Below are 24,040 nucleotides of genomic sequence, written 5' to 3'. Positions count from 1 at the left end.
TTTATTCCACAAGATCCTTATGTGCATTTAAGAATCAAGTAAATGAAGCACATTGATCTTTCTCCTTACGTCACAAGCAACAGAGTACATGCAGTATCCTGGGTAGTTCTATCATTTCTTTGTTATTATTAATGTTTTTATTTCTGAAGGTCAGTGGTGACAACCTATTGCAATTGGCTTTCAACCTTAATTTAGAACTGACCTCATTCAACATTAATTGGGGACCCCATGCACCCCTCATACAATCTCTTCTCCCTTCTGTCATCTGGGAAAAGGCTCCGAAGCATTTAGGCTCTCACAACCAGACTATGTAACAGTTTTTTCCCCCAAGCTATCAGACTCCTCAATACCCGAAGCCTGGACTGACACCTTGCCCTATTATCCTGCTTATTATTTATTGTAATGCCTGCACTGCTTTTGTGCACTTTATGCAGTCCTGTGTAGGTCTGTAGTCTAGTGTAGCTTTCTCTGTGTTGTTTTTTTTTTACGTAGTTCAGTCTAATCTTTGTACTGTGTCATGTAACATCATGGTCCTGAAAAACGTTGTCTCATTTATATATACATGATATTGTCATATATGTTATATACATGTAAGAGTCAAATGACAATAAACTTGACTTTATTTGCACTTTCTGTGGGAATCATTGGATAATGAACAGTTTGGGCCTCAACATTAATCTCAGCCTCACAACCTAAAAATTACTCATAATACCTACTCCCTTTTTTATTTCATTCATTTTCTGGGTTCTAGCAAAGCCAGAATATATTGCTCATCTTCAATACCCTTGGAGAAAGTAGTAGTGAGCTGCCTTCTTGAACTGCTGCAGTCTATCCAGTAAAGGTGCTGCCACAGTGTTGTCTAGGAGGAAGCTGTAGGATTCAGTTTGACTGACAATGAAGGGCTGGTGACTGGCCCATGATGAAGCTAATGATTGGGTACAAATGCAGACAGAGCAATGAGTTAAATTGTACCACAGAAGCAAAATTCAAGGTGGTTTAGAATGCAGGACTGAAGGTGCTATTTTTAAATCAGAAATAAGGTGGATGAACTTGAGGCGCAGTTAGAGATTGTCAGTACGGCACTGTGGCCTCACTTAAGTCGTGGCTGAAAGATGGCCATAGTTAGGTGCTTAACATCAAAGGATATACTTTCTATCAAAAGAACAGCCAGGAAGGCATAGGCAGTGGTGTGGCTCTGTTGGTAAGAGATGGAATTACATCTTTAGAAAAAGGTAACATAGGGTCAGAGAATCTTTGTGGGTGGAGTTAAGAAACTGCAAGGGAAAAAATAAATATTATATAGGCCTCCAAATAGTAGCCAAGATGTGGGGTTGGAATTGCAAAGGCATGTAATAAGGGTAATGTCAGAATTGTAATGGCGGACCTGAACATACAAAGGGATTTGGAAAATTAGGTTGTTGTCGGATCACAAGTGAGGAAATTTGGTGAAGGCTTATGAGATGGCTTTTTTAGAGCAGCTTGTGTGTGAGCCTACTTAGGGAAAGACTATCTAAGATTGGATGTTAAGTAATAATCCAGAGTTTATTAGGCAGCTTAATGTAAAGGAACCCTTAGGAGGCAGTGATCATAATTTGATTGAATTCATACTGCAATTTGAGAGGGAGAAGCAGCACTCACATGTATCAGTGTCGCAATGGGGTAAATGGTATTACAGAGACGTGGAAGAGGAGCTTGCCCAGGTGGATTGTAGGAGGATACTGGTGGGGATGATGACAGAACAGAGATGGCTGAAGTTTCTGGGAATAATTCACAAGGCACCTGATAGATAAGCCAACAGAGGAAGTAGTTCTCAAAAGGGAGTGGAAGGCAATCTTGGCTGACAAGGGAAGTTAAAGACTGCATAAAAGCCAAGGCAAGGGCATATAAGGTACCAAAAATGAGAGGGAAGTTGGATAATTGGGAAGCTTTTAAAATCAGAGGCAAATAAAATGCTATAAAAAAGAAAAGGTGAACTATGAGAGCAGAGAAGAGGAGGAACTGCTTTTCTCAACCTTTTGTGATTCATGCACAAGCACTTGCAAGTCCCTCTGTACAGCAGCTTGCTGCAATTTTTTACCATTTAAATGATTACCTGCTGTTTCATTTATCCTTCTAAAGTGGATGACCTCGTATTTACCAACATTGCATTTCATCTGCCAGACCCTTGCCCACTAACTTAAACTATCTATATCTCTCTGCAGACTCTCCGTATCTTCTGCACAATATGCACTTCCACTCAATTTAGTATCATCAGCAAACTTAGATACACTACACTCAGTCCCATCTTCCAGATCATTAATGTATATCGTGAACAGTTGCTGCCCAGCATTGATCACAGTGGTGCACTGCTCATCACTGATTGCCAACCAGTAAAACACCCATTGATCCCAACTCTCTGCTTTCTATTCATTAATAAACCCTCTATCCATGCTAATACATCACCCCAACTCCATGCATCCTTATCTCATGGATGACTCTTTTATGGCTTCTGGAAATCCAAGCAGATAACATCCATTTGTTCCCCTCTGTCCACTGCACTCATTATATCCTCGAAGACCACTTGTGTTCCTTGGGGTCAGTATTGGGACCGCTACTTTTCACATTGTTTGCCAGTGATTTAGATAATGGAATATGATGGCTTTGTGGCAAAGTTTGTGGGTGATACAAAGTTATGTGGATGGGTAGGCAGTGCTGAAGAAACAATGTGATTGCAGCAGCACTTGAACAAATTGGAAGGATGGGCAAAAAGTGGCAGATGGAATACAATGCTGGGAAATGTACGACAATGCATTTTGGTAAAAGGGACAATAGTGCAGACTATTATCTAAATGGGGAGAAGGTTCAAACATTGGAGATGCAGAGGGACTTAGGAGTCCTCGTACAAGAGTCCATGAAGGTTAAATTACAGGTTGAGTTTGTGTTAAAGAAGGCAAATGCAATGTTGGCATTTATTTCAAGGGGAATAGTATAGAAAAGCAAGGAGATAATGTTGAGTTTTATAAGACACTAGTCAGGCCGCACTTGCAGCATTGTCAGGCTGTGCTGTCATTGGAGAGAGTCCACAGGAGGTTTATGAGAATGACTGGGAAAAGAAGGGGTTAGCATATGAAGAGTGTTTGGCAGCTTTGGACCTGTACTCACTGGGATTTAGAAGAATGCAGGAGATCTCATTGAAACCTTCCAAATGTTGAAAGGACTGGATAGGGTGGATGTGGAGAGGATGTTTCCCATTGTGGTGGTATCTAGAACTAGAGGGCTGCAAAATTGAGTGGCGACCTTTTGGAACAGAGCCTTTTAACCAGAGAGTAGTGAATCTGTGGAATACTCTACTACAGACTACAGTGGAGGAGAAAGGCTGTGGGTATATTTAAGATGGATGTTGATCATTTCCTGATTGGTCAGGGTATCAAAGAATAGGACGAGAAGGCAGGCGTATGGTGTTGAGTGGGTTCTGGTATCAACCATGAAGGAATGGCTGAGTAGACTCAATGGGCTGAATGGCCTAATTTTGCTCCTGTGTCTTATGGTCTTATGGATATATTTGCAAGTCATGACCAGGAGTGGAATTTTAAACAAAAAGAGATTCAGCAGTTGCTGGAAATCCACAGCAGCACACACAAAATATTGGAGGAACTCGACAGGTCAGACAGCATCGATGGAGGGGAATAAGCAGTCAACTTTTGTGGCTGAATCCTTCTGCTAGAAGGTCACTGATGAAGCCACTGAGAGTGGATGGGTCCAGGACACTGCCCTACACAATTCCAAAGGAATTATCATGGAGAGCAGTTGATTGATGTGGGGGAAACTGGCACAATTGTGGTCCATTAATTAATGTTTACTGTACCTTCATTATATTACTCCAAATCTAATCTTTTGTCACTTTGTTAAATAGCCACTTATTTGGTAACTTATTGAAGGCCTTTTGAAATTCCAAGCATACCATATCAACTAGTTCTCCAGCATCTACCCTGCCTGCTGCAACTTCAAAAATTTTGAACAGATTTGTTGAAAATAACTTTCTTAAATCGAGGCTAACCTTTTGTTATGGTGCTGGGACACTGCAAGTGAGGGATTCTGTCTGAACTACACACTCAGAATAAAATCTGCAAAAGAAATTAAGCGGGGCTTGTATAGCATGAATATAATTCCCAAAAGAGAATCAATAAACCAGAGAGGGAAATGAAGATACTAGATATAAGGATTAAAGATTTATTTCTTCCCATGTAACGACTGTTGGAGAAGTCACTAACTGAAAGGATTATGGAGACAGAAAAATCCACTACATTTAAAATTCATATGGATATGCGCCTGAAGTGAGACACTCTATACATCTGCAGAGGCAAAGCTTGGAAATGGGTTAAGGTGAGTCGGGTCATTTCCTGCCAGGATTAACATAATGGCCTTTTACAGCATAAAATGTCTACAATCTATACCAATGCATAAATGAAGGAATTGAGTATATTCAGCAAAATACAAAGGTAGATGTAAAAGCAAGCTGTGAGAAGGACACAAAGTGTCTACAAAATGAAATAGATAGGCTAATTAAATAACAGATATTGGATATATGACATACACTCTACTTTTTAGAAATGGTCTCTTTCCCTCTGCCATTAGATTTCCTAATGGTCCATGAGCTGAGAATCAGAATCATAATCATATTTATTAGCACTGACAGAGGTCATGGAATTAGTTGTTTTGTAGCACTAGTATATTGAAATAGATAAAATATACTATAACTTACAACAAGAAATATATATTTAAAAATGAAGTAAGTCATGCAAAAAGAGAGCAAAAATAGTGTGGTAGTGTTCATGGTTCATTGTCCATTCAGAAATCTGATAGCAGAGGGGGAAAAGCTGTTCTTAGAACATTGAACATATAACAATACAGCACAGTACAGTCCCTTTGGTTCACAATGTTGTGCCGACCCTTAAACCCTGCCTCCCATATAACCCCCTACCCACCTTAAATTCCTCCATATAGTCTAGTAGTCTCATAAATTTCACTAGTGTATCTGCCTCCACCACTGACTCGGGCAGTGCATTCCATGCACCAACCACTCTCTGAGTAAAAAACCTTCTTGTAATATCCTCCTTGAACTTCCCACTCCTTATCTTAAAGCCATGTCCTCTTGTATTGAGCAGTGGTGCTCTGGGGAAGAGGTGTTGGCTGTCCACTCTATCTATTCCTGTTAATATCTTGTACACCTTTATCATGTCTCCTCTCATCCTCCTTCTCTCCAAAGAGTAAAGCCCTAGCTTCCTTAATCTCTGATCATAATGCATAATCTCTAAACCAGGCAGCATCCTGGTAAATCTCCTCTGTACCCTTTCCAATGCTTCCACATCCTTCCTATAGTGAGGCAACCAGAACTGGGCACAGTACTCCAAGTGTGGCCTAACCAGAGTTTTATAGAGCTGCATCATTACCTCGCGTCTCTTAAACTGAATGTGTGACTTTAGGCTCCTGACCCTCCTCCCTGATAGTAGTATTGATAAGAGGGTGTGTCCTGGGTGGTCGAGATCTTTAATGATGGACAGCACCTTTTTGAGGCATCGCCTTTTGAAGATGTTCTGGGTGATGGAGAGACTGTGTCCATTATAGAGCTGCTGAGTTTACAAACCTCTTGCACCTTTTTCCGAACCTGTGCAGTGACCTCTCCATATCAGATGCTGATGCAATCAGTCAGAATGTTCTTCAAAGTACATCTGTAGAAACTTGCTAGAGTCTTTGGTGACACACCAAATCTCTTCAATCTCCTAATGAAGTATAACTGCTGATCTGCCTTCTCTATAATTTCATTAATTTGTTGGGCTTGACACACCCAGGAACACTACCTCCCTATTTTAAGATCATAAGACATAGGAGCAGAATTAAGCCATTTGGCCCATTGAATTTGCTCCACCATTCAATAATGACTGATCCTTTTGTCCCCATCCTCAACCCCATATTCATCTATGCATTTTGCACTCTGTTTGCAGAATTTATTTATATATTTCTCATTGAATCATGAAGTCCATTCTACGTATTGGAGTGTACTGCTGCTGCAAAATGAAAAATTTCACAGAAAATGATAATGTATCCGATTCTAGCTATGAGGTATCTATTTTGGTACAAAGAATAGGAAAGCAAATTTTATTTAAAGGGGAAAGGAGTAAAGGATGCTTGCTATTCAAAAGATCCTTGGTAAATGTGCATATCAACCACATCAAGATAGCATGTAGCTACAGCATATCAATATGAAGGTAAAAGGAATTTTGGGTTTTGTTTCAAGGAGAATGGAATCTATATGGAGGAAATTATGATACAGTTCTTCAGAATGTGTTTTTTGAGACTGGTCATAGAGTACAGTTTGGACTTCTTATTTAGGGAGGGATATATTAGTAGTTCAGATAAGTTTTGCTAAGTTGATTCCTAGATTAGAGTTTACCTTATGAGGAAATTTCGCTTAGCTGTGTCTCCAATCAGAATAACCCAAAGTAGCTTTTACAGGAATGATACCAAGAGACTGTATCCCCTTATGGAGACATCTAAAACTAATGGGAGGGAGGGGTATAGTGTTACGTACCCGTGACACGTGACTGTGGTGTATTTGTCACGTGACAGGTGTTGAAGCTATATTGGACTTGAGGTAATGGTCTTGTGATGGTGGAGTGACTTCATTTTCCCGCCAGTAGAGGTCATGTGACAGTTTTTTTTAACAGGGTATAAAAGGAGGACCCCTCCCTGTGAGGAGGGGCAGATCGTGGCTGGATTTGCCATGTTGACTTCATGCCACTGCGTGATTTAATGTTATCACACGATTTAGTTGAAAGATGAAGTTTTATTTAATGCCTAAAGTTTAACGGGTCATTGCCAGCAGTTTCTTTATAATACTGCTAGTTGAGAATCAGTGGAGAGTGAAGATTGGAGTTCGGGAGTTAAAAGATCGAGGAGAGTCGATTTTGACGGTGAAACGGGTTTGACCTTGTTTGATTCTCATTCGGAAGGAATTCATTGACTGTGCTCATGTTAAACCCTGTGAAATAGCAGAAAGGATTGAGTACAGTGTTGTAAAGGAAATAAACAGTTACATTTCATCTTCGTAAAATTCTTCGTGGGAAAAGTAGTTCAACTGGGAACTGCAACAAGACGACGTGAAAGAGAATTTAAATCAACCTAATTTAAAAAGTCTCTCCCTTAAATGGGCTGTAAGCATTTTGAACTTTTGCAACATCGCTTTAAGAGCTGTTTTTGCAACATTGCTTTAAGAACTGTTTAAGCTGCCACACAGCAGCTGATTTCCGGTTACGTTAGTGATTTGTTTACTTTTGGGGGGGTTTGTTTTCAGTGTTTAATAAACATTTTGTTTGTTATAAAAACCCCTGCCTTACTCATATATTTATTGTTGCTTGAATCTGTAACATAAATATGGGGGCTGCATCTGGATTGGATCATTTGAGTTTAAATGCTTGTTAAATTTTGAATCGGTGTTTTGGAAAAGGGGTATACTTGATTCTTTTGATTGGTTGGCTTGTGTGTGGTATTCGGCAACAATGAGTTTCTGGCTTCACCAGACGCGGAGTTGTTAGCGAAGGTGATAAAAACTGTGGTGTCTGAGATAGCTAGTAGATTGCAACTTAATGGTATTTTGAAGATTACATCAAAGGCTGTAATACAGAGAAAAATCGTGTCACACTATGTGGATTCGGGTGATTTTGATTAATCGATTTTAGAGTCATTTTCAATAAGTAATATAGAGATGCAGTTGCAAATCGAAAAAATGGAGTTGGAGCATTGTAGTTTAGAAGCTGATCAGAAGAAAAGGGATTTTGAATATGCAATGACAGAATTAAGGTCTGGGAATCAGTCTTCTGGTTCTAGAAAACCATTTGTTGCTAGTCAAGAAATTAAATTGGTCCCTCCATTTAGTGAAACAGAAGTGGAAAGATATTACCAACATTTTGAAACGATTGCTCAGATTTCAGAGTGGCCAAAAGATAAATGGTCAGTGTTGTTACAGTGTTGTAATTAAAGGCAAAGCACAACAAGTTTATACAGCTTTAACTGCTGTGCAAGCACTTGATTATGATATTGTGAAAAAGCATATTTTAAAAGCATATGAATTGGTCCCAGATGCGTATAGAGAAAGATTCAGAAGTTTGAGGAAGTCTGTGGAAAAAACTTATGTGGAATTTGCCTATGATAAAGCTGTGTGTTTTGAAAGATGGGTTTCTTCTAAAAATGTAAATAAGGACTATGATACATTGAAAGAGCTGATTTTAATGGAGGAATTTAAAAGAAGCATTCCTGTTGAAGTTGTGACCTACTTAAATGAGAGGGATACTGATACATTGCAGGACTGTGCAAGATTAGCTGATGAGTATGTTTTAATCCATAAGAATAAATTTCCTCAGGGCAGAATTTTTAAGAGGAAAAATAACACAGAGACTCAAGGTAAATCAGAAATTAAATCAGAAGTTAATGAGAAAGGTAAGGAGGAGGGAAAACCTGTGAAGGAAAGACAGTTTGGTCCTATTTGTAACTATTGTAAGAAACCTGGCCATGTAATAGCTAACTGTTTCAGATTGAAAAAGAAAGAGAAGGAAGCAGTTCCAGATGCTTGTGTGCAACACACTGATGCACCTGTAAAATTACAGGGTTCGATAAACACAAATGAGGTTTTGTTAGAGTCTGATCAAGTTAAAAAGGGATACGATCATTTTATAACTGAAGGGTTTGTATCCTTGAAAGAAGGATCTACTCTGGTGCCAATAAAAATCCTTAGGGATACTGGAGCTTCTCAATCACTGATGTTAGACAGTGTATTGAAGTTTAATGAAGAGTCTGATACTGGTGAGGTAAATTATATAAGAGGTGTTGGGAGTGATTTTATGCCTGTACATTTGCATAAAGTAAATTTAAAGTCAGGGTTAGACACAGAATTTGTTAAAGTAGGACTACAGCCTAGCTTACCTGTGAAGGATATTTCTTTATTGTTAGGTAATAACTTGGCAGATGGACAAGTTTTTCCTGAAGTGCATTTGACAAGGAACCAAAGATGAATTCTAACACAGATTCTTCCTGTGTTGTGACTAGAGCTATGGCTAAAAAGATTGATGCGCAGAATGAGGTTGTTACTCATGACTGTTCAACTCAGGATTCGAATTTTGAGGATGTGTCAGAGACTTTCTTAGCTTTGTTGTTTGAACAAGATTCTTGGAGTAAGTCTGACTATGAAAATTTATCTCTGTTTCAGAAGGAGATGATAGCAGAGCAGAATAGAGACCCTGAGATTATAAAATTAAGAGAACAAGCTCTACTAGATAGTGAAATTGAGAAGGTGCCAGTAGGATATTACTTGGAAAAAGGAGTGTTGATGAAGAAGTGGAGATCACCTACAATTCCTGCAAGGTAGTTGTCCCTAAAGTTTATCGAAATGAGATTTTGACTTTAGCTCATCATGTGCCTTTAGGTGGACATCAAAGGGTAAGGAAAATTATGGACAAAATTTTAAAACATTTTTACTGGCTTGGTCTAAGAAAAGATCTGGCGATGTTTTGTAAAACGTGCCATACTTGTCAAATTGTGGGTAAACCAAATCAAGTTACACCAGTGGCTCCATTACAACGTATTCCAGCATTTGGTGAACTATTTTCTAAAGTTAATGTAGATTGTGTTGGTCCATTACCAAAGACAAAAACTGGTTATCAGTACTTGTTGACTATCATGTGTACTTCGTCTAGGTTTCCAGAGGCAGTACCACTTAGGAATATAAAAGCTAAAACTGTGACAAAGGCTCTTATAAAATTCTTTAATTATTTTGGATTACCTAAGGAAATACAAACTGATCAAGGCAGTAATTTTATGTCTGGATTGTTTCAACAGATAGTTTATAAATTGGAAGCTAAGCAAATCACTTCGCCTGCATACCATCCAGAGTCACAAGGTGCCTTGGAGAGGTTTCATTCTACCCTCAAGAATATGATTAGGACATATTGTGTGGGAAATGAAAATGATTGGGATGAGGGTATATACTTACTTTTATTTGCAGTAAGGGAATCTGTACAAGAATCTTTAGGTTTTAGTCCATTTGAACTTCTATTTGGGCATAGAGTTAGAGGACTTTTAGCTTTATTAAAAGAACAGTGGATTAGTAAGAAAATACACACTAGTTTGTTGGACTATGTTTTGAAATTTAAGGACAGGTTACATAAAGCTTGTAGCTTAGCCAAGGAAAATTTAAAATTGGCTCAGGAGAAAATGAAAATTTGGTATGATAAAGAAGCTAGGATGAGGATGTTTTAGCCTGGAGATAAGGTGTTGGTTCTTTTCCCAGTACAAGCAAATCCTTTACAAGCTAAATTTCATGGTCCTCATGAAATTGTGTCTAAAATTAATGATGTAGATTATGTGATAAAAACTCCAAATTGTAGAAGGTCAACACAACTTTGCCATATAAATATGATAAAACCATATTTTGAGAAACAATCTGATACTGTGACTGTTGCAGTTAGTGATAATGAGTTTGATTTAACTAGGAACATGATAGATGATTCATCTGAATTTCATTCTAAATCCAGCATTGTTTCTGTCAGGTTACCAAATTCAACCATTCTGGAAAATATTGATGAGAAATTAGCACATTTACAGCTAGAGCAGAAACAGCAGATGAAGGAATTAATTTTTAAATATAAGGATTTGTTTCCAGATGTTCCGAGAAGGACTACTATAGCTTCACATGATGTAGATGTTGGGGATGCCAAACCTATTAAACCACACCCATATAGGATGAACATAGAAAAATGTGAACTTGCTGAGAAAGAAATTAAATATATGTTAGAGAATAATATTATTAGACATTCTAACTCGAATTGGAGTTCACCCTGTGTTATGGTGCCAAAACCAGATGGTAGTATTAGGTTTTGTACGGATAGGAAGGTGAATGCTGAAACAAAAACAGATGCATATCCAATTCCCAGAGTAGATGATTGTGTAGATAAAGTTGGAAAAGCAAAGTTCCTTACAAAGATTGATTTATTGAAAGGGTATTGGTGTGTTCCATTAACGGACAGAGGTAGAGAGATTTCTGCATTTGTAACTCCATCTGGGCTATATGAATATAATGTTTTTCCATTTGGGATGAAGAATGCCCCAGGTACTTTCCAGAGGATGATTAACTTTGTGATTCAGGGATTGAAAGATACTGATGCTTATATTGATGATTTAGTGACAGGAAATGATACTTGGGAAGCACACATTATTGCGGTGGAGAAATTGCTTGAAAGGCTTTCAAAAGCTAACTTAACTATTAATTTAGCTAAGAGTGAATTTGGACATGCCACTGTGACTTACCTTGGTTATGTTGTGGGTCAAGGTCAGGTAGCTCCTGTTCAGGCAAAAGTTCAGGCAATTTTAGAGATTCCGACTCCAATGGGGAAAAAAAACTCTCAGAAGATTCTTGGGAATAGCAGGATATTATCAAAAATTTTGTAAGAATTTTACTGATGTTGCCCTTCCATTAACTAACCTTTTGCTGAAGAATGTGAAGTTTGTGTGGACGGTGCCTTGTCAAGAAGCATTTGAAAAATTGAAAACAATGATATGTCAACAACCTGTGCTCAAGGCACCTGACCTTGAAAAACCTTTTTCATTAGCTGTAGTTGCTAGTGATGAGGCTGCGGGAGCAGTATTAATGCAAAGGAATGAGGGTGATGAGGTTGATCATCCTGTAGCTTACTTTTCTAAGAAATTTAATAAGCATCAAAGAAACTATTCGACAATAGAGAAGGAATTGTTATCTCTGGTTTTAGCTTTAGAATATTTTGAGGTATATGTTGGTACAACTCAAAAACCACTTATTGTTTACACTGATCATAATCCGTTAGTGTTTCTGAGTAAGATGAAAAAAACAGAAGATTATTAAATTGGAGTTTGATGTTACAAGAGTACAATATTGTGATAACTCACATTAAAGGTAAAGGTAATGTGGTGGCTGATTGTCTATCTCGATGTTGAATGTACAATGTAATTTTTTTATGGAGTGGTTTTTTTACTATTGTAACACTTCTACTGTATTGTGAATTGTAAGATGTTATATGATACTGTATTGTATATTGTGTATATTATAAAAATTATATATTTGTTGTTTTTGTAAATAATTGTTAAAAATTTTTTCTTGTCAGAACAAAAATGTTTTTTTGGAGGGAGGTTTTACATACCCATGACACGTGACTGTGGTGTACTTGTCACGTGACAGGTGTTGAAACTATACTGGACTTGAGGTAATGGTCTTGTGATGGTAGAGTGACATCATTTTCCTGCCAGTAGAGGTCATGTGACAGGTTTTTTTTTACAGGGTATAAAAGGAGGAACCCTCCCTGTGAGGAGGGGCAGATCGTGGCTGGATTTGCCATGTTGACTTCATGCCACTGCGTGATTTAATGTTATGATGCAGTTTAATTGAAAGATGAAGTTTTATTTAATGCCTAAAGTTTAAAAGGTCATTGCCAGCAGTTTCTTTATAATACTGCTAGTTGAGAATCAGTGGAGAGTAAAGATCCAAGTTTGTGAGTTAAAAGATCAAGGAGAGTCGATTTGAACGGTGAAACGGGTTCGACCTTGTTTGATCCTCATTTGGAAGGAATTCATTGACTGTGCTCATGTTAATCCCTGTGAAATAGCAGAAAGGATTGAGTACAATGTTGTAAAGGAAAGGTCAGTGCCTCTAAACCGTTACATTTAATCTTTGTAAAATTCTTCATGGGAAAAGTAGTTCGACTGGGAACTGCAAGACGACATGAAAGAGAATTTAAATCGCCCTAAAAAATCTCTCCCTTAAATGGACTGTAAGCATTTTGAACTTTTGCAACATCGCTTTAAGAGCTGTTTTTGCAACATTGCTTTAAGAACTGTTTAAGCTACCGCACAGCAGCTGATTTCCGGTTACGTTAGTGATTTGTTTACTTTTGGGGGGGTTTGTTTTCAGTGTTTAATAAACGTTTTGTTTGTTATAAAGATCCCTGCCTCACTCATATATTTATTGTTGCTTGAATCCGTAACAATAGCTTCAAAATTAGGGGTTATCCACTTAAGGCAGATGAGGAAGATTTAGTAACAGAGTGTTGTGATTTTCTTTGGAATTAACTACTCCAGACAGCTGAGGAAAATTGTGAATATATTAAAGCCACAGAGATTTTTGGACTACCATGTAGCCAAAAGTTATAAGGAATGGATAGGGAAATGGAGTTAAGAGCGATGATTAGCTTAGCAATGTTCATACTGGATAATAGAACAAGTTCAAAGGGCATTATAGCTATTCCTGCTCCTATTTCTTTTGTTTTCATGCATTTCTGAGAAGTGTGTAAGTTAGGTGACATATGCAATCTAGACTACCATTCCTTTCTTGACTATATCCTCATCCTGCTCTGATCAAAACATAGGGAACAGAGGGATATCTATTTCAAATTTCATCAAAAATCTTAATGGGATTTATTTATTTTAATTTTAGGATTAATCTTTATCTTCCAATGTATGGAAAGTCAAGGAAATGTTAACCTTGTAGCTGGGAAATGATATAAACTCAAAAACATCTTTGTCAGCATAATAATCAAGTATTCAAAATTCCTGACATCATTCAATCATCCGAGAATATTAACAGTCTGTGAATATGCACAAGAAGAACACTTCCTTACTGGAACCAAACAAAAAGAACGTATCTGCATCTCTAATGATTGATGAAGAGAATTAGTAAAAATAAGAACCTATTAAAGAATGTGATCCTCATATACATTAACATACAAGTTGCCCCATCAGCAGTGACTTGTGTACCTTAAATACTTTTGGTGCCCAACTTCACCCAGATATTACTGAATGGAATCTAGTGATCCTTCTTTCCCTCGCCTCCAACACCAGCAGAGTGTGCAATAGGTTGAGCACTAAAAGGTACTTACTTTATCAACAGATAACATTCCCTCATTAGTCTTTGGGTTAGTTTCAATCTTGAAATTCTGGTCAGGATTTCCATTGATGATGGTGTAGACAGCTCTCCACGCTCCAGTAGCTGGGTCGTCATTGTCCTCCACTGTAAGATTTACTATGATGCCAGTAAATCCTTCCTTCACTGTAGCTTGAAACTGAAATAAAAAGAGGACATTGCTATCACTAGGACTTCAGTCATAAATTAAAATAAATTACTCTCATTTTCTTTGAACTTTGTGGTGATGTCATATTTCCTTGAAATGCTCTGGTTTGTTATCAACAGATAACAAAAAAATCATAAAAGATTTATTAACTAAGGTTGAAATGATTAGGTATTTATTCTTTGGAATGTAGAAGGTTTCCATCCAAGGGGTCAGTGTGGACATGGTGGAGGATTACAAATACCTGGGGATACGAATTGACAATAAACTGGACTGGTCAAAGAACACTGAGGCTGTCTACAAGAAGGGTCAGAGCCGTCTCTACTTCCTGAGGTCCTTTAACATCTGCCAGACGATGCTGAGGATGTTCAACGAGTCGGTGGTAGCCAGTGCTATTATGTTTGCTGTAGAGTGCTGGGGCAGCAGGCTGTGGGTAGCAGACACCAACAGAATCAACAATCTCATTCATAAGGCCAGTGATGTTGTGGGGGTAGAACTGGAGTCTCTGATGGTGGTGTCTGAAAAGAGGATGCTGTCCAAGTTGCATGCCATCTTGGACAATGTCTCTCCTCCACTCCATAATGTACTGGTTAGGCACAGGAGTACATTCAGCCAGAGACTCATTCCACCGAGATGCAACACTGAGCGTCATAGGAAGTCATTCCTGCCTGTGGTCATCAAACTTCACAACTCCTCCCTTGGTTTGTCAGACACCCTGAGCCAATAGGCTGGTCCTGGACTTATTTCCACTTGGAATATTTTATTTATTATTGTTTAATTATTTATGGTTTTATATTGCTATATGTCTACACTATTTTTGGTTGGTGCGACTGTAACAAAACCCAATTTCCCTCGGGATCAATAAAGTATGTCTGTCTGTCTGAAGGGGAAATTTATAGAGCAATACAAAATTATGATGGGTATAGATAGGGTAAGTGCAAGCAGGGTTCTTCCACTGAGGTTGGGTGGGTTAACAACTAGAAGGCATGGGTTAAGGGTGAAATGTAAAAACTTCAAGGGGAACATGAGGAGAACCTTTTTCATTCAATAGACAATAGACAGTAGGTGCAGGAGTAGGCCATTCGGCCCTTCTAGCCAGCACCGCCATTCTCTGTGATCATGGCTAATCATACACAATCAATACCCCGTTCCTGCCCTCTCCCCATATCCCTTGAACCTGCTATCTATAAGAGCTCTTTCTAACTCTCTCTTGAATGCATCCAGAGACTTGGCCTCCACTGCCTTCTGGGTCAGAGCATTCCACATATCCACCAGTCTCCGGGTGAAAAAGTTTTTCCGCATCTCTGTTCTAAATGGCCTACCCCTTATTCTTTATCTGTGGCCTCTAGTTCTGGACTCACCCGTCAGCAGGAACATGCTTCCTGCCTCCAGCCTGTCCAATCCCTTAATAACCTTATATGTTTCAATCAGAAGGTTGTAAGAATGTGCAACAAGCTGCTAGTGCAGGCATTGCATGTGAGTTTGATTTCAACATTTAAAATAATGCCTTTTGATTGGGAGTCAGTTTAACAAGGGCATTTCCTATAAAAGCAGGCGGGTGCAGTGAGGGAGTGTGAGAGACCTTAAAACAAGGAGATGGGGCATTCTAAATGTCAGACTGGCAAGAAGTCTAGATTAAGGGATACAAAGCCACAGGACAAATAGAAAAACTGGAGTCCTGGTTGCCTTCAAGACAGAAACCTGGGTGTAGGATTAAAATGTACCTCTTTCCTCTGAAAGGTGGGTATAGATATTTTGCACCAATTAATGCAAGGAGACCACTGCTGTTCACAATTTATATTAATGGTTCAGACTTGGAATCAAGAGCATTATTTCCAAATTTGAAGGTGATACACAATTAGAAGAGTGCATTGTGGAAGATAGCAACAAATCACAGGAGGATATTAATAAAGCCCTTGGACTTTTTATACATTATTTAGAAAGGTGGCTTGATTTCTGTACTACAGTTTCTTGCATGTTAATCTCTGTTGCGAGCACTAAATATTATAATGAACAAGCTATCATGGTTCAAAGTGTTTACTTCTTTTTTTAATATATTTTTATTGAAGGAATGACACAATACAGAATACATAGTGGATTACATTTTCACCATTTTGCTTTTATATCTTACCCCTAAACAAAACTCCCCTCAACCTCCCTCCCCAAACATAACATGGCAGCTAATGTATGTACAAGACAACAATTTACAAACACAAGTACGGACATTTCACAGCCATACCCTCACACTACTTCAAGCTGAAGGCCCACACACATCCACAACACGTCAGATGATCCAGAATACACTCATTACAATTCATCAACCACCCTGTGAGGTAAACCATATGCGTGCTAAAAGAGAGGCAACTTCCCAAGTACAATCAGATGCCCTCAACTAGTAGGTAATTCCTTAAGACTCCCAAAATATGACAAGAAAGGTCCCCATTTCGAACAGAATTTTTTTCACAGACCACCTCAAAGTGAATTTAATCTCTTCTAATTTCTGAAAAAATATTACGTCCTCTAACCAAGCAGCAGCAGATGGGGGAGTGGCAGATTTCCAGACCAGCAAGAATCTCCTATGGGCCAAAAGCGAGGTAAATGCAACAATATCCAACTGGTTTTCATTTAAACCCAAATACAGCTATAAGTGGGCAAGGTCTCAGTGTCACCCCCAAAACCTCACTGATAATATTAAAAACCAGTGTCCAATAGCCATCAAACTGAGGTCAAGACCAAAATGCATGCACCAAACCAGCCGGAGAGAAGGGACACCAGTCACAGCCAGCGTCCGTCCTGGGAAAAAAGTGTTTACTTCTATACACATATTAGCATCACCTGGCCTTTGAAGCGTAAATATTTATCAACAGTTAAGCTTCAAGTTTTATTGTCATTCAATCATACTTGAATACCCATGAATACAGCCCAATGAAACAGTGTTCCTCTGGGGGCAAGGTGCCAAAAGTCATACACAGCTTGAAGCATAGATAGCACATAAGATAGCAGTAAACATACAGTCACCCAAAAAAACACAGTCCAAGTCCCTGAGTCCACGAACGTTGCAGCAGACTGCAATCGAACATAATGCATCTTGTCTTCTGCTGATGCTCAGCAGAACACTGGAGAGCAACATAGATGCTGTGCCACCCCAACGCTGATACTCCTGTGGAGTGCACCAGCTCTGACTCCTCTCTCCTGGGTGGCTGAAAAAACTCAGTTTGAGGTTTAGTCCTCTCTATGACCGAGGCCAAGCAGATCCCCTGCTGAACACACCCACTATTCGCCATTAAAACAGTGAATCGAACTTGCAGCACTCCACATCACCAATGTCCAACATGGTCTTGTAATGACAAAAAAAAAGTGAATTAAGATGATCACTCGCTGTCAGACTATGCATCGCCTTCACACATGGACGTGTCTCTGATGCAGTGAGCAGCACAATCCGCACTAAACCCAGCTCTTTCACTTTCTCCACCAATGGGCAACTTACTTAAGGGGTATACCTGCAGTACTTGAAGCTCTTAATGTCCAGCAGGGAATTAACATTGGATGGAATTGGTAAGGATGCTTGTAATCAGTGTTATAACCATGAGAAATAACATGAATGAAATATTGTGAAGAGTGACTGATTATTTCCTATTCTTTCTCAAATGCATTTAACCTTTGCATGCTAACTAAGTGAATCATATTGGAAATAAAGCATACGTCATTCTTTGGAAGCTTATTTTTATGATACAAACAGAACACAACCATTCAGCAGTAAAGGCTTTGATTTCTAACAGACTAGATAACTCTGCATACCATCTGGCTCAAAGATGTTAGAAAAAGCAGGCAATATGAGAATCATAAACATGAGAAATTCTGCAGATTCTGGAAATCCAGAGCAACAAAATGCTGGAGGAACTCAGCAGGTCAGCAGCATCTATGGAAATTAATAAACAGTTAATGTCTCAGGCCAAGGCCCTACTTCAGAACTGGTAAAGAAGGGGGAAATGGTGGGGAAGGGGACAGAAAAGAACGATGATAGCCAGCCAGTCTGGGTGAGTACAAGATCAAAGTATCAGAGGGCACCAGAGATCACAGAGGAGGAGTAGTGAGAGAGTGTCTCACTGAATTCCCGTTGAAGAGAAGATTTAAACTTTTTCAGGGTAGCCATCCCTCAAAGAGACTTCACAGTGAAGCATTAAATCATAAACATACAGATCTGTGCAGATGCTCATTTCAGCTTGACTAAAAGTCTCATATACATTTTTTTGTTTTAGAGTCACATAGGATTAATAAACATAGACCTAAGCATGAATAGAAATCGTATGCATAATTGAAGCAAATAAATTGCTCGTGCTTTTACTTCTCCAATTCCTAATTCCAGTTTATCCACTTACATCACATTTATAGGTAGCTAGTTTTTCTCTAGAGCTGTCTGAGGGACGGAATGAGTTTAGTGCACCTAAAGCTTGCACACCTTCCACTGAAGCTTTGACCTAGAATTACCATATTATGAATATATGCATGATTGTGACCTACACAGCACCTGCTTCCACTGTTCTATTGTACACAAGAGTAAAACAAATGGCCGATAACTAGATGGCAAAAGGATGATTCGATTCACTGTCGAGTTCCCAGATTTCTGAAAATATTATACCTGCTGGGATACTTTTGTCAAATATTTCTTTTCATGATCTAAAGTAACTCTAATACATAAAAATTAAAATGTGAAAAACACAGTAGCTCATGTGGTTGAAAACAAACCTTTCTTAGTTTATAAACAAAATATATTTCATATTTCCTTTGTTTTGAATATAAATATTTATACAGTTTACAGTGCCTTAAAGAAGTATTCAGCCCCCAAACCGTTTGTTCACATAAGTGAGTATTACAGCCAGGGATTTTGATCAACTTAACTGAATTTTTTAATTTGTGTTTCACACGCTCCTTTTTACATAGTTCAGCCTAAAAAAATGGGAACATTGTAAAGTACAGCAAACTACAAATTCAAGAACTAAAAATGTCAGAAGTTCAAAAGTATTCATTCCCCTTTCCTCAGTACTTAGTTGAACCACCTCTCGCAACTATTACAGGCAGTAGAGTTTTTGGATAAGTCTCTATTATATTGTATTATTTTGAATATGTTTATATATTTTGCTTTTCTCAAAGTGGATGCTATAAATCAGAACTGTCAACTTCCAATAACAATTCAGTCTGAATTTAAGTGGCAATATGCAGTAGGTGGTTCACAAAAATCCTTCTGCCACTTGGGCAGTTTTCACGAATATTTTAATGTGCTCAAAAGCCCTACCATCTTGAAGTGAAAACATAAGCCTGTGCTCTGGTGTAAACTGATGTAACTTGTCAAATTCGACCTCAGGCTTTATACTTAATCCTGCCATCTAGAAGCTGACATTGCACTAATAATTGGATCAAAGTGAAAATGCTGGTGAAAAAAATAAATTGTGTGCCATTACACAACTGAAATGGAAAATGAAGACAGAAGTGAAAAATGTTTCCATGTTCAGAATGATCCGTCACCGTTCACTCGAAATTACACTGCTTTTCTAAAGTGAATTAAATAATGGTTTAAATTATTGCATAATCAGAAACGCACCATGTCTAATAACCCGATGAAAATCCAGCACATTTTCTAACATTATTATTATTTGCAAAATATGTTGCTTGGCAACCTAATAATATTTTATTCAGGTGTTAAATTTATATCAATAATAACAAACAGTGTTATGAATAGCCTGAGTTACATAACATAAAATTATATGAAATAGCTACCATTACTTATTTACTAATTTCATTTGTATACATTAGCTAGGTATTGCATAACTTCTTATATTTCAAATTTAATAACTTTGAGTTGTTGATTCATTTTGTTTCCTCTAGTCCAATTTTAGGCCTTCGTGAAGGGAAAGTTTGCATCAGCTCCTTTGATAATAGACAGGAAAGATCGAAATAAATTCAGTAAAGTATAACTTTAATTAAACTGATAAAGGAACATTTTTCTAAAATAACCTGTGCTTAGGCATATTGTGGCCTAAGCAGGATTCTTAAAAATTTAGTCAAAGTGCTTTGTTGGGAAAAGCTGCTTATGTTGCTCCATATTGATCCTAATTGTTGTCGTTCTGGACAATGTGCTGTTTAACTGGTTGAGATTCATCCTGCTCATAATTGATCATCTTTTCTCCTCCAATCCAAATAATCAAATTGACAATAGACAAATTTTCCATGTTTTTTATCTTCAGAAATCTATTCCATGTTTCAAACTTCAGGGATAGGGCTTGGACGGTTCATTAAAGGACCAGTGAAAATGCGGTCAATAGTAGGAGTAAAGCAGCAGAACAGAAAACAATAGTTTATAGATCTGCTCTTGCTTCTGATGGCATGTTTAATTCCCTTATAGCAGGAGTTCCCCACCTTTTTTATGCCATGGACCAATACCATTAAGCAAGCGGTCTGTGGACCATAGGTTGGGAACTCCTGATTTATTGGAAGTGGGAATCATTGGCAAAGCCAACATTCATTTCACCTCCCTAAATACTCTAACTGCAGCTTAAAGATTTTGGGGTAGATATTCAACTTTGTTGTACCCATTTTCAAAATGAAAAAATGGGGGTAAAGGGGTCTAATATAAGCACCATACTGCTATACTTAATGGTGTCTGAAGCATGCTTTGCATTATTTTGCTTTGAAGGATTTGCAAACCACTATTCCTTCCACTTGTGTATATGAAGATGCAAAGCTCTGCATTGTAAAACACTGCAAGGAATATTCCAGGTCAATATGATTGAGTTGCACAAGGTATTGTGTTAACAATGCCTGTGGAACAAAGTTGGGCCTGTTCCTTGTCAGAATACTGGCAATCCTGTCCTGATGTCAACTCAAAGCAAACATCATGCTAAAGATGGTTCTTCAGCCTGCTGGAAGATCCTTTCCTGAAACATGGATGCCCAGCACTGGATGAGACTCAACAACTGGCTTCCACACAAAAAAAAATTAAAATATATTATGTGAGGTCAGGAGGTGCAGGTGTATCCTAGCCAGCTCTATTGGGTTACTTTCAGGCCACAATTTTGCCTTTGAGACACTTGGCTGAATATTACCTTCACTTCAGCAACTAGTTTCCAGGGCCTTCAAACTTCAAAGAAGTTCTAAGTAAATTTATTATCAAAGTGTCACCATATACAACCCTGAGGTTCATTTTCTTGCAGGCATTGACTGTAAGTACAAGAAACACACTAGGGTTAATACAAGGCCATACTCAACAGGGTGGACAAGCAACCAGTGTGTAAAAGACAATTAACTGTGCAAATACAAAAAGAAAAAAAAATAAACAATAAATATCGAGAACGTGCCTCCATAAGTTGTGGCAACAGTTCAGTCCTGGGGCAAATGAAGTTGAGTTAAGTTACCCCTTCTTGTTCAAGAGCTTAATGGTTGAGGGTACTGGCTGTTCCTGAACCAGTAGTATGCGCCCTGACGCTTCTGTACTATCTTCATGATGGCAGCAGCAGGAAGAGAGGATGGCCTGGATGGCGGGTGTCCTCAATGATGGATGTTGCTTTATCGTGACAACACTCCGTGTTGATGTGCTCAATGGTGGGGTGGCTTTATCCATGATGGACTGGACCATGTCCACTACTTGGGACTTGGAGAGTCCATAGTAAAGGCCTATGCATGACACTTTTTTCACTGGACAATGAAAACACCAAACTACAAAATATGTAGCATTAATGCAGAAGTATGTTTGTTTGCTCTTGCCAGCTGTTATCTTCTCTGTAATTTCCCTTGCTGACAACTTAATTGCATTACAATCACAATCCCTATTAATCCTATTAATTGAAATAAACCTACAGTTAGGCCTTTATTAAACTCCTCCCAAAACTTTGTTAGCCACACTTCTGATTGCAGTATGTTCTTAACTACATAAAAGCAAGGAAAAAGCATGAGTAGAAGGCACAGAGTGAAATAGTATTTTTCAATATTACCATTCCTAACAGCACATTCCCTGTTGCATTATTTTGAATGACATACAAGGTATTTTAATAGACAAAAACACTTAAAGCAGGGATTATATTGATGCACTTCAGTGCATTGATTTCTTTCTGCTTGATTTTAAAGCCTCAGAATTGCACTCATATCCTCTTCAGTGAAAATACGGTTACTTTTGACAAGTCTTTATCTATCTGAAACTGGAAAAAAAACATGTTTATAATATTATTATGGTGTGCAATGTTGGATGTCAGTTCTTCTTAGCATTATGAATGGAAGTGTGTACTCTAGATAGCATTGTGGCAGTGCTCAGTGCTCATTTTGAGTGCATTGTCGTAACATTTTGTGATGTATTGAAGATAGAGGACATGGACTTCTTCATCAGAGTTCCTCAAATATAACTTTTTGGTCTTATTTCCTGCTGGTGGATGAGACTAATGGAGCTGTAAAGTGTCTGTGAATATTGCAGGCAGGGGAGTAACTCAAAGCAGAAGTGCCACCTTACTGTGCTTAGGGGAAGCCACTTTAATACTGAATGCAAATAACCGATGACATATTGAACACAGATCCTCACAATTTAGATTAGAGCATGTATTTCATGAGACACTTAAGTGTGAATGGTAAAAATTCAATAGACTTTCTAATTTCTGATTCATATTGGGCTTTGAAGCACCTCTTCATGTTCTCTATTCAATTTAGATCTCAATCTGAGCTACTCAGGGAAATTGAGGAAAAATAGAGTGGAGAATTCCTCATGTTATATTCAGTTGTCTCAGTGTTTTAACCTTGACATCTAGAGCTGATGTCAAATCAAGTCCACACAACTTTAAAATAACCTTTACTATGCTCAGAAGAAAACTGAAGTAGGAAGACTAAATCAGCCCAATAAACTTGGAAGCATTGCAGTTCATTTTTTTCCCCATCGTAAATCTTGAAACTACAATCATTCAACAACAGTGGCACAGATGCAAAATAATCCTACTCAGCAACGTCAGAATGTTAAATGCAGCTTGCATCTAAAAATGCACTCAAAACCCAACATCAAAGAAGGAGAAACATCTGAGGAGGGCTCTGCTTATTTTAAGTACCAACAAGTGACTCTTATGTAAAGGTCAAACGTGATAATCTAAAATTGCTGAGCAATAGTGGATGCTTCAAATGTCATATGGTTTGTAACTGGTGATATTGGAGAGAATACTGCATTTTCCCAATTTTATGATCATAAAAAATCAGCTGTCAGACAGTGCAAGCTCGACCTTTGCTCAGGATTCCAAGTCCCCGGTGATTTCTACATAATTGTGGTACAGATGGGAGGAAAGGAAAAGGAAAGCCAAGTTTCCTTTTGTTACGATATAGCAACAATGAATATACAATTGAGACAGTTTTTTTATAACAAATAAAACATTTATTAAACACTGCTAAAAAAAAACCCAAATGTAAACAAATGACTAACTTAACCGGAAGTCGGTTGCTATACGGCAGCTCAAACAGTTCTTAAAGCGAGAAGTGCAAACTCAGTTCTTTAAAGTAGTATTGCAAAAAGTCCAAAATGATTTACAGTCAGTTAAGAGAGACTTTCCTTGAAGTAATAAATTCTCTTTCATGACATTACTGCTGATCCCAGCCGAAATATGCCTTGCCCGAAAGATTTACGATGAAGGAAATAAAATGGCTTAAAGGCACTGACCTTTCCTTGGTGAAACCCTGCACCCAGCTCTTTCTGCTCTTTTAGCAGAAGCTATCTTGGATTGCAGGTTACTAAGGTTACTTTCAAAAGAGGATCAAATAAGCTCAAACCTGTTTCACCGCCAACAACACCAACTTTTCTCAATCCTTCGGCCTCCCGAACTTTGATAATTCTTCACTGTCTGACTGGACTTTAACTGGCAGTGATTTTCAGAACTGCTGGCACAATAATACTTACAGTAGAA

The 24,040-nt window shown here is 38.2% G+C and overlaps 1 protein-coding gene across 1 annotated transcript in view; it reads right to left on the bottom strand.

Annotated features, from left to right (window-relative positions):
• Positions 1–24,040, bottom strand: part of cdh13 (cadherin 13, H-cadherin (heart)) — a 1,114,907-nt gene that overhangs the window by 108,667 nt on the left and 982,200 nt on the right. The window contains exon 9 of the mRNA XM_059993490.1: positions 13,932–14,114. Coding sequence (XP_059849473.1) covers positions 13,932–14,114 — 183 coding nt within the window. The remainder of the gene's footprint in view (positions 1–13,931; positions 14,115–24,040) is intronic.

This window comes from Hypanus sabinus, chromosome 17 (genome assembly GCF_030144855.1).
Source record: "Hypanus sabinus isolate sHypSab1 chromosome 17, sHypSab1.hap1, whole genome shotgun sequence".
NCBI lineage: Eukaryota > Metazoa > Chordata > Chondrichthyes > Myliobatiformes > Dasyatidae > Hypanus > Hypanus sabinus.
Note: the sequence above shows the minus strand (reverse complement) of the source record. Positions and strands in the feature narration are given on the sequence as shown.